The sequence below is a fragment of the Perca fluviatilis genome, chromosome 6 (assembly GCF_010015445.1).
Source record: "Perca fluviatilis chromosome 6, GENO_Pfluv_1.0, whole genome shotgun sequence".
Taxonomy (NCBI): domain Eukaryota; kingdom Metazoa; phylum Chordata; class Actinopteri; order Perciformes; family Percidae; genus Perca; species Perca fluviatilis.
In genome coordinates, this window is record NC_053117.1 from 11,029,459 (window position 1) to 11,041,543 (window position 12,085).

At 41.2% G+C, this 12,085-nt stretch overlaps 1 protein-coding gene across 2 annotated transcripts in view; it reads right to left on the reverse strand.

Moving 5' to 3' along the window:
* Positions 1-12,085, reverse strand: part of top3b (DNA topoisomerase III beta) — a 105,858-nt gene that overhangs the window by 43,354 nt on the left and 50,419 nt on the right. For both annotated transcript variants that reach the window (XM_039803630.1, XM_039803629.1), the window contains exons 5-7: positions 2,543-2,739; positions 1,219-1,375; positions 1,015-1,128 (exon numbers count right to left, since the gene is read on the reverse strand). In XM_039803630.1, coding sequence (XP_039659564.1) covers positions 1,015-1,128; positions 1,219-1,375; positions 2,543-2,739 — 468 coding nt within the window. The remainder of the gene's footprint in view (positions 1-1,014; positions 1,129-1,218; positions 1,376-2,542; positions 2,740-12,085) is intronic.

Below are 12,085 nucleotides of genomic sequence, written 5' to 3' on the forward strand. Positions count from 1 at the left end.
CAAATGTGATGGAGAGAGCAAAAGATTGATCGTTGAGAAAGAAGTAGAAAGAACTGTAAACAAAAAGACATAATATCAAACAAATAAAATTGTTCAAAAGTAGTTTACGACTACACAAATGATTTGTTTGCAAGTTTCAAGTTTTACCTTTGAGGTGACAATTCTTTTGCTTGAGTTAATGTTTTTTGTTTGATACTTGAGAAGTTTTGCTTGGAATTAAAGTCACAAAAATAATCCCATAACACCACTGCAATGATTAGCTACAGAACAGAAGAAGTAGTTTTTTGAGCTGCTCTGACCGCAAATCAGTATGACTGCGATGGTTTGCGGCGACCATGTCCGTGTTCCACACCCCTCAGAACGTGCTGACTGCAAGAAGCATAAAAACCTGTTTTAGGCGATGCGGTCTCACAGACTGCATTGCAATGATTGGCTACAGAAGAGAAGAAGTCAGTTTTTGGAGCCGCTATTGCCGATGCTGACCGCTTTGATAGCAATCAGTATAAAACGACCAGACAGTTCTGCACTGCCCCGACCGCAAGAAGCAAGTTTAACATCAGGGACAATATGTCCAGTGATAGGCAAGCAGCCACCTCGCTGTTTTCGACCAAAAGCGCATTTCTCTGCACCGGCCATCAATCAATCGATTCTGCTCCTCTGCCGTTTTCTAATCACCCATAGAGCAAATCTGTGTGTGTGTGTGTGTGTGTGTGTGTGTGTGTGTGTGTGTGTGTGTGTGTGTGTGTGTGTGTAACTATCCCAGCTTTGAATTTGTTATTTAAAGTGTAAAAATTAAGCGCTCTCTGGTGGGCAAATTATGTGATTGAGACACTATATTTAAAAGACCTCAAACACATTTTTGACATCTCTACTGTAATTTCTTAAAAGAAATATATCAGGCAGGCTGTTTTATGTTCATGTGAATTCTTCCTAGTGGAATTGCACTGCCACTGCATACTGGTTACACTTTCTGCTGACAGGAAAGGACTTGCTTGCTCTGCAGTTTGCTCTTACCTGGGCCTCCCAAAATGTCTTGGTCAGGTTGACGAACATCTGACCCACCTCCCTGTCGAAGACCCTCACCCTGTTCCAGTCCAGTGTCAGTGGGCTGTCCTTTCCTTTAAACACCTGACCAAAAGACAGCATATCTGTCAGTATATAGTGCGGTCAGAAGAGATCATTGACACTGTGTCAGGGGGAGGGAAACCGGGGATTTACCTTTGCCTGGAGGACCCAGTAAGTCTCTGGTTTAAAGGACTGGATCTTGTCATGGCGTTCCACACAGAAGCCTAGTGTTGGGGTCTGGCATGGTCCAAACGAGATCAAGGAGGAGTCTAGATTACCGTACTTACCCTGGAAATACTTGGTCTGGAACCTGAAAAATATTTGATTAACAAAAGACAGGCTAATTATTATTACCTTAGATCAGTTGTAATAAGTTATACACACAATAAGTGCAGCTCTACAGACTTTACAGTCAGTGAGTTTTGAGTAACATTTCATTCAGATATCTTGAGTTGAGAGTCCAAGGGACCCCTTTTAAAATGGCCATGCCAGTTTTTCCCTTGCCAAAATGTATCTTTGGAGTGTTATTTAAAGCTTTGATGTAATTTTTTATAATAATGAACTTCCGTTATATACAAGCCATTGCAAAATTAGTTGAATTTTGTGAATTTTGTGGAGCTAACCAGCTCCACAAAACGCTTTGTATTTCTCAGTATGGCAATGTTTAGAAATTGGTGTTGTCCGGCAAATTATGCGTGCAGAAACTAGAGAAACGCAAAGATAATGACCTCTTTTAAAGAGTCCATCATGTTTTTTTAATCCTGAGTCTCATCCTTGGCTAAATAGCAACTGTGTGGAGGAGGGGTGAGGGTGGTGCGCAATCATGGAAGGCTTATGTCATGTGGATACAACGACAGAATTGTTCAATCAGGCTGCGGCTTACCTAGAGATTTGGCGTGTCCCCTTTTTTTGTGTAGCAGTCACAGATTGAGGTAGTATTTAGCTATGTGGCCTGAGCAGGGAAGGCAGGGAGCCTGGCTCAGCATGATGGAAAAGCCTCTACAGCGCGCAGAACAGCGGGAGAAATGTGCGGCTGAGGAAATACTACATTGTGCAGAAAGGCTGAAGAAATGTGTGGCTGGGGAAGCCGCTATAGTGCGCTGAACCGGTGAAAAGGGCAGGTGAAATGTACGCAACTGCTGGCAACAAAACAACTTGCTGGAAAACACAAGAGCCTGGGCGTGTGTTTGTGAAGAATTTCATTATTTGAATGTACGGTAGACAGCAATCAGTTTTGTTCACTTTTTGGCACGACAACTGTAGCCCGCTGACTTGACTGAGAGTACTGAAGCCCCATCCCTGCACACAGCTGGGATGGTGTGCTGCGTGTGATGTGACATCTCCACACACACACACACACACACACACCCACACACACACCCCAACACCCATCTACCCAAAAAGGTAACACCAAAAGCTGCAGGAAATCTAACACAAGGTGCCAAGAGCCAATGTGTGGCTGTAGAAAGCAGCTTACCGGGTGAAGGCACAGCCGATGCGCAAATCCAGCTCCTGACGCGCATCCACTGACAGGGCTTCGTTGCGGTTGGGCTCTCCCAGGCCATTCATGGCTTTCCAGATATCCGTGTCAGTGATGGAGCTGAATTTGGCACGGTAAACACTCCGCTCCCTGCCACTCCCCTTGCTCATCACTGGCTCAATGGCATCCAGTACCTGGGAGGCAAGAAAAATAATGACTGAGCGGTAGAAAATGAAAATAACTATATTTTCCACGAGCCCTTACTCATCTGGTCCCACATATGCTAATTTTCAGGTTCATACTTGTATTTTGGGTTTCTACAAGACCATGTTTACATGTTTAAATGTTCACAAAACACATAATTCTGAGAAAAAATAAATAAATAACAACATCAGCCTTGACTACCGGTGGTTAAGTCAATATGGATAAGGAATTATTTGTCATATTTCTACATCTTTCTATTTTTCTTATGGTGTCGTAATTCTTTTCTGTTTTGTAGTTTTTGTTTTGTCTTTTGTCTGTAATTTGACTCTGTGACATTGTAAATGAGGGTCACCCCTCAATGATGAATAAAGTATAAAGTATAAATAAAGGTTGAAGAATTATTGCCATTATTATTGCTAGTGTTCATATAATTCTATTATACCCACTGCTATACTTATTTTGCTGCCCCTTTAGAAAAGTTGGCAGTTTTGACGGTGCCGCTCTGTTTGTCCATGCAGACTCACCGTAGTTGTTTGTACTAAAAAAGCCGCTGAATTTCTCTGCTGTATCCTAAGAATGCATGTCAGTTGAATATTATCTTTTTTTCTGCTGAAACTTAGCTGGAATGGTTGCTGAAACAGTGGTTAGTTCATGTGAAAAACTAGTGAGTAACTTTTTGATATTAATGAACATTCATTCAAGCCATTGCCAAATGAGTTGCTACAAAGCTAATTAAGACTATCAGCTCCACACAACTCTCTCTGTATTTGTCAGTAGGGCTATGTTCAGAAGATTGTGTCGTCCAGTGACTTTCCTGCGCAGAGACTCAAGTGAAGATAATTACCTCTTCTGAAGAGTCCATCATGTTTTTTTAATCCTCAGTGTCCTCCTTGGCTACTAGCAACTGTGTGGTGGAGGGGTGGGGGCGCTGCGCGATCAAGGAAGGCTGTACTTTGTGGACACGCCGACAGTGAGGCAGATACAGTGGTGCTCATAAGTTTATGAACCCATGCTAAAATTGACTAAAAAGAGGAATAAAAAAAAATCTTCTAGAAATTGATCTTAATGCTTTAATTAAAAAAAAATTGGACAAAATCCAACCTTTAAGGACGCCAATTTTCTTTGTGAATGAATAATGTATCGTAAATAAATAAATGTTCTTCCTTAAAATTATGTTAAATTCCCATAGAGGCAGGCAGATTTTTATTTTTAAAGGCCAGTTATTTCGTGGATCCAGGATACTATGCATCCTGATAAAGTTACCTTGGCCTTTGGAATTAAAATAGCCCCACATCATCACATACCTTTCACCATACCTAGAGATTTGCATGGGGTACTTTCCATAAAATCATCTCTCAATGCAAATCAAACCAGCTATTAAATTTGTTTCCTTAAAAGTTGGATTTTTCCAATTGTTTAATTAATTAATTACAATTTCCAAAAGATGATTTTTTTTATTCCTCTTTTTAGTCAACTTTAGCATGGGTTCATAAACGTATGAGCACCACTGTAAAAGCTACATAAGGGAAAAGAAATGAACAGTCAGGTGAGATCAGCGAATACGAAGTCCATAAATTACCTGCTCAGAGTTCGCAGAGAAGGTTAATGTCCCTCCGAATTATGTGCATGCTCAAAGCCCATCCAGGAACACCCACCACAAGATAGTATTTCTGCACAGTCAAAGTACATCCAAAAACCCCTATAGCCACCGAGAGCAGTCACAATTAGGGCTCAAACAATTCCTCGAATGACTCGAATAATTCGATTACAAAAAATCCTCGACGCAAAATGACTTGCCTCAAAGCTTCGTTAAATCAATGTTACCAACATTGTATGCTGACAGACGGTGTTTCCGCACGGATCATTATTACTGTCGCACACCAGACGCTACCAAAGAACTTCTAATATACCAAGAAGTTCCACTCCCTCGTTACTTCCGGGTTCTTAACTGGTTGCAGTTACACCAGAGTTCCATATAGGGGGCGCTCACAGGCCAGTGCAGAATGAATGGGGCTCTTTGGAGCTATACCCCTCAAAACCCACTTTTCTCAGGATATAAATTTTTGTCTAGTAATTTGAATGTTGCATTCGAAAGGGGAGGCAGAGAAAATACACACTGCTGGGTGTTAGATTTTTTTAAAGTCGCTTTTTTGTTCTAAAAAGCCTTTTAAAATGTCAATGACGTCATACACATTTACGGCCAGAGATACTGCTTTACGGCAAGCTCTGAGTCGCTTCCTTTTTTCTCTCGAGGCATCGACAACACAGCTAACAGGTAAGGCTCTCCTTGTTAATACATGTGCTAGAAAGAGGTTTGCTAATGTTTTAAAGACCTCGCCGAAATATTCACTCTGACATTCTGGCTCTGCTTCGGATGCCGTCAAGCTGGCTCTCCGATCGTAATCAGACCTTCACTGACCAATCAGCATTCATTAGCAGAATGCTAGCGTGTTATGGGCTACAACGACTCACCCTGTAAGAATTCAAAAGGACATAAGTACTTGTTCATTCAAATTTCGACCTATAACCCATGTTGAACTTGCAAAAACTACAATCAAATCTGAGGTTTCTCAACGACAATCAGGCGAAAGAGCCACATTTAGCCGTCTAGCTCCATAGAGTCCCATTCATTTTGCACTGGACCGCGATCACCCCCAGTGGAACTCTGGTGGAACTGCAACCAAATTCGGTACAATGGGGCTGAATAGGGAGTGGAATGGCTTTCCGTAGACCGGCTTTGACGCTACTCAGTCTGCTGCTGGCGACACATGCAAGAGCGTAAATAGCGAGGGGCTAAGAGAAGAGACAGGTTGGAGAAAACTACAGAAAAGTGTCCAAAGTTTGGAATCAATTCAAACGTAATTAAAACGAAACCTCTGAACAGTATATCTACTGCAAAATCAAACTAGCTTACCACAATAATAGCACAACGTCAATGCTTCAGCATCTCCACAGAAAACATTGAGTCTAACTTAATCCTCCATTCCACGAAGCGGACCCAACAAAAGTAAATAACAGAATCGTATGGACGATGAAACTACACCAAATACAACTACCAAAAACAAAGACAAGAACATAGGTAGTGGTGACCACAATTTGATCTAAAGAGCTGACGCGTTGACTATCCCTTCGGAAAAACAGCTAATTGTTGCGCACCACTTTCTCTCTCTCTCTCTCCACGGAGAAACAGCTGATCAACGATCTACTAGCATAAGTGTAACGGAGCTGTTTAGCATTGTAATCAAATATATAAATGAAAATAGGTTTAGTATAACTAATATTTTACATATAGGCCTATATACAGATCAGTCTCAGGTTGAAACTGAAAGTTAAGTTGCACAACCTAATGTAATGTTTATGTATGTTTAATGTATGCCTTAGTTTGAGGTTGATATTATTTGAAAAAAATGTTTTCTTTAAAGAAAAAAAAAATGTAATATGGCACTTGAATGCACTTAATAGGTATAGTTTTTTGAGATATGATATTGTAAGCAATGTAGGCAATAAAAATGTTTTGAAAATGTAACCAAACTATTGTTTATTATTGCTCTTCAATAAAACAAAAGTATTTTTTTTTTTATCCGATTACTCGATATATCGATGGAATAATCGGTAGAACACTCGATTACCAAAATAATCGATAGCTGCAGCCCTAGTCACAATACAAGACCATTTAGCAATGGTTAACAACCCCCTTAGCCAAATACCGGTGTTAATGAGTCCAGTTCATCAGCTACAACAGATTTAGCGAAGTATCTAAGCACATCTCCGTCAAAGTAAACATGCAGAAATGCACATACAGCCCTGTGAGAGCTGTCATCGGTGAACGCTGGATAAACTATCCAGCGTTGGTATCGAAGGGGAGTTTGAGCAAAGGCACAACCAGTTGGTGTTTGCTCTCGGCAGCTCAGGTTCTGAAGGCTCCCTGCCGCCGTCCATAGCCTCTCTCTGGCTGAATATGGATACGGCTGAATATCTCAGTCAACATTGTCAAACGTACAGTGTAAAAAAAACTCATCCATAACATCCTCTTGCTGATGGAAATGTAGCTAGTGTGCAATACAAGAGAAGACACCAGGGAACTTTGGCATTGCGCATCCAGGTACCAGCGCTGGAGTAGGTTGTAGTTTTTCCAACCTCCAGTCAAGTTACTGTAGAACGGAAGTAACGTATCCTCTACGCTTGCCTCGGTATCCCCTTTTATGTAGAGATGGAGATAGACACAGAGATGGTCTTTTTTGTCCATGTATACGGGGTTGTAGCCATACATTGTAGCTGATAGCCATCTTCACCTTTTCCTTTGCGTTTACTCTGATCTTTTTACATTTGAAAACTTTAACCGACTAGGCTAGCTGTGTCAGCCAGAGACTAGTGAGGTGGTTCATTATTAAAAATGGCATTCAAAAAGGTACATATACATATATTTACTTGTGATCCACCACTGTTGCAATTGAGCCAAGTGGATCAGTCGCAACCTGGCAGAATAGAAAAGAATGCTTTTAATCGTCTTGATTCCCAGGGTCAGCAGTCTTCTCTTGGGAAAGAACGTGTTTCAGGGCCATTAGGGCAGGAATGACATCAGCTGTAGTTGCAGTCTCAGCACTCAAACCTTGGAAGCTCTTCAAAAGGGAGATACTGTAAAACCTTGACTGCATTCTCCATCAATGCCCACCAGTTTTAGCTGTCAGGGTAGCTGGGAGGCTATGGTCTCTCAGACACTCATGGCCAGCTTTTGGTCCAAGAGGCTCTATATCATATAGAGAGAGCTGTTCCATCTTACTTGCACATCTTGTTGAAAGCACCTGACTGGTATATTTGTCACAGGGTAAAAGCGCGTTTTTATTGTTTGACGACATGATGTGTTTTATTTGGCAAAGAAGAAAAAAGGAAAAATGAGGAGCAGCAGAAGAAGCCACAGTAGCACGGTGGCAAGAAGGAACAACAAGAAGCAGCAGCAGCACGGAACCAACCAGGAGAAACGGACGAGAAAAACAAGAGCCAACAGAAGTGATGGAAGCTAGCGGTAAAAGCGGGAGAGCGTAAGTCCCTTTTAAGGTCGGTGTTTGCGTGTGTAGCTGCATGCTGTAGTTGTTGTAAAAAAGGCAATTGACTGGCCCTGAGTTTCTCCATCTGCAGGCTTGGCTGAAGGGGGCCGAAGGGAGCCAAGGGGGAACCCCCACCCCAAGGGAAGTTCCTGGGAGAGACGGCAAGACGAAGACGGAACCCCTTATTAGCCACACTGTTTTGGATTGCTTCACTTTTGACTTTGGTCTTGGGATTTATTTATTAGTTTATCTAAATAAATGTCTGTTCATTTTAAAACCTTCGTAAGTGGGTTTTTGGATCTGCTCACCCCTGATTTTAAGAACCTGGCTTTTAATATTTTTAACCACATTTTAATCTTGAGTTTATTTAAAGAGGTCCTATACCTCCACAAAATTATTTTATTTCAATCCTACCCCCTTTTCCCCCGTGTTACATATTAATTTAATTCTGGCTATCTTCCAGTCGTGAGCAGGCTTGTGGCGAGTGCTTAAAATGGCCTACAATCTTCCTTGCATTGGCGAGTGAGTCGGTGATGCTGCGTTGAACTTGGTACCCCTATATCATCCATCGCCTTTTTCATATTCCTTGCATTGTTGAAAAATTGCACAGTATAATGTTTCAATATGCATTCATTAAAGGGGTGATAGAATGATTATATAGGGTATTTCACACTGTTCCTTATGGTCTCCTAATGGGGTATGTAACATTGGTTGGGCTGAAAATGGCCTGGTTGATATTTTATGGGCCCTTATGCATCCCTGTGTTTTGGCCCTATTTGTAACAAGAGCTTTTTCTTCCAAATATGGTATGGTCATGAATATTTAGATGTGCTGCGCGGTGATTGGTTGAGCGACTTGCCATACGCAGACATTAGAGACGCGCGCTGATTGGTTGAGCGAATCCCCAATACACATACATTAGAGAAGCGACAGAATCTCATATTCCAGACACTGCAATGTTTCATTACCAAATTCACTTCTGAGACTTTTTTAAGCGAGAAATCAAGTATATAAAGCTCAAATATGGGCGGCGTTTTACAAAAATGTATGGCTAATTGCAAATTTGGTAAGACGTATCGGACTTTAGGAGCTCCACACAGTCTCGACGAAAGCGTACGCCTGCTGGGCTCCATACCCAGGGCAAAGTCACCCTTTGTGGATACTGCATACGGGGCTCCGCGCCAGCTGCCGGCATAACTATATCTATAAATAATACATTTACGGTTTTGAATGTCCCAATGTCTTATAAAGCTAACTGTTGTGTCCGATTTTTATGAACGGGTGGGCCTTTGTAGGACAAGCAGCTGCTTGCTATATGTCCCATTCATTACAATGGGGAAATACCGCCTAGCTAGCTAGCTACACTTCGCCATAACTAAATTATATTTACGGTTTGAATTTCTTCCGCCACTTATACAACACATTCCCCAATATCTTATAAAGCTAACCGTTGTGTCCGATTTGATTTTAAGGCATTTTTTTGAACGGGCGTCTTTGTAGGACGAGCAGCTGCTTGCTATATGTCCCATTCATTACAATGGGGAAATACCGCAGCTAGCTAGCTACATTGTCGTCATAACTAAATTATATTTACAGTTTGAATTTCGCCACCACTTATACAACATCATTCCCCAATGTCTTATAAAGCTAACCGTTGTGTCCGATTTGATTTTAAGGCATTTTTATGAACGCGGTATGTGTCTTTGTAGGAAAAGCAGCTGCTTGCTATATGTCCCATTCATTACAATGGGGAAATACCGCAGCTAGCTAGCTACATTGTCGTCATAACTAAATTATATTTACTGTTTGAATTGCTCACGCCACTTATACAACTCATTCCCCAATGTCTTATAAAGCTAACCGTTGTGTCCGGATTTGATTTTAAGGCATTTTTATGAACGCATAGCGTCTTTGTAGGACGAACAGCTGCTTGCTATATGTCCCATTCATTACAATGGGGAAATACGAAGCTTGCTCACTTTCGCATAACTAAAGTATATTTACAGTTTGAATTTCACATCGCGGCATGAATATTACAGGTTCCTCAAGGTCTTACAAAGCTTAGCTAACACTTGTCCGATTCGGATTTCAATTGAATGTATTTTTGTGAATGTCAGAGTTAGGAGGAGGCTAGCTAGCTCTCATTGATGGACTCCATCTCACCGCGGCTCTATCAATGAGACTCGGCGGACAAGAGGCGTTTATTTTCCGATTGTTTGTTTAAATAACTCAACACACATACCCATTATAAGATTAACTGGAACCTGCGGGCTGCGGTAAAAGATTGCGGGGGTAACAAGCTCGCTGACACTGCGGTCAGGGTGGCAATGTAGCAACCCAGGCAGCACCAACACCGGACTAAACCTCCGCCAACACAGTCGGAGAAAATTTGCAATTAGCCATCCTTTTTCGTAAAGCGGCCCATATTCGAGCTTTATATGGTTGATTTCTCGCCAAAAAAGTTTCAGAAGTGAATTTTGTAATGGAATAGCAGAGATCTGCGTGACCTAGCTAGATTCAGAAGACTACCTGATCTCAGGTCAGTTGTGTAGCCTATGTAAATGTTGGGGCGGACTGTTCTCTTAAGGTTCCGGATTTTGAGACGCTTGCGTAAGCAACTCAGCTTTGTTGGGATTCGCCCGTTTTCAGAGGCAGTTTCAAAATATGAGATTTTCATAGTAAAGGGGTGTCAGTGGGACTTTGAGCTTCTATGTATGTCCTATTTACCCACCAAACTGTCGTTATTCAACTATGACAGGGTAAAATCGGTTTTGCATTCTATCACCCCTTTAAAGTGAATTTGACTGGCAAAACAGTGAAAGCCCTTCCTACATTACACAATTTAAAAAAAGGTTTTACTTCTTCCAACCAACCAACCATTTAAAATCAAGGTAGTAAATGTAGATGACATATCTTACAATTAATAATTTTGGAAACCAAACCACAGATGTACAATTCACATGTAGCCCCAGACAACTGCCTTTAAATTGTACAAAAAATATTAAGTAGGTGAAAAATGTTTCACTTCAGTATTGTTGCTCCTACTTTGTCTGACGCTTCCTCTTCATTTACAATACAAATAGACCTCATGAAAAAAATGTGTATGTCCACATCCAAAGTGTATCCAAATAAAATATCTGATCAACTTTTACTCAACTCGTCTTGGTAATAAATGATAAAGTCCATTGTTCGATTGCTGTGAAATATCTGCCATCACATTTATAGAATCCTTGAATGGACATAACGATGAATCATTAAAAAATGACTCACGATGCAATTTTTAATCGACCCAGGGCTCGATCCCAATATTTGAGTATTCGTTCGATGGGTAGGTATTCTATTTTCAATTTTGGGATTCAAATATTCGTTTCAATTTTTATTTTATTTTTTAAACGTGCATGCAGGCTGAAATTCAGAGTTGTATTTTTGTGGATTGCTCAATGTCCGCTAGACGCTTGCTAATTTATGCAGCACTATGTTGTCCAGCTCAGCCAAGAACGGAGAAATGTTGAGTTACAGCAAGCAGTCGGTTTGTAAAGGTCTGCCACTGTTTATCACACCCCCAACCGGCACCGTCAGACACCCGCCTACCAAGAGCCTGGGTCTGTCATGTTTCTTCCTAGAATTTTCACCACTCAAGGTTTCTGCCTAAAGGAGTTTTTCCTCGCCACTGTCGCACAATATGCTTGCTCTTGGGGGAATTACTGGAATTGTTGGGTCTTTGTAAATTATAGAGTATGGTCTAGACCTACTCTATCTGTAAAGTGTCTTGAGATAACTCTTGTTATGATTTGATACTATAAATAAAATTGAATGGTTATACTCTAGCTGCCTGTTGTCATTTTTAGGCGATTTGATAAAAGGTAAAGATAGAATGGCAGTGCATATAATGCCACTGGCTGGCTGAGCATTCATTCACAAACACTGCGTCGGTCGTCACTCGTGAGACAGTCTGGCAAAAACGCAGGTCTTTTCGTTTGTTTTGAATGCCTGCAGCAAAAGGTTGAGTCTGATTCAACATATGGAGAAATTTGCAACCGGATGTCGACCTGTGGTGGACTATCATGTAACGTTAACCGGCTATTAGACTCTTTAGTCGCGGTGTGCATTCTGATTTAGGATTGTAGGATTTACAGACATATCAAAAGCATCACACATATCCCAACAACAGAACGGATGAGAGACACTTATACATTCTTTTATTCACGGTGCCATCTTGTGCTACATTGTTAAGACAGAAAAACAGTTCTTCGGCCGGTACACCCATAGACAGTACAGCGACGCCATATAC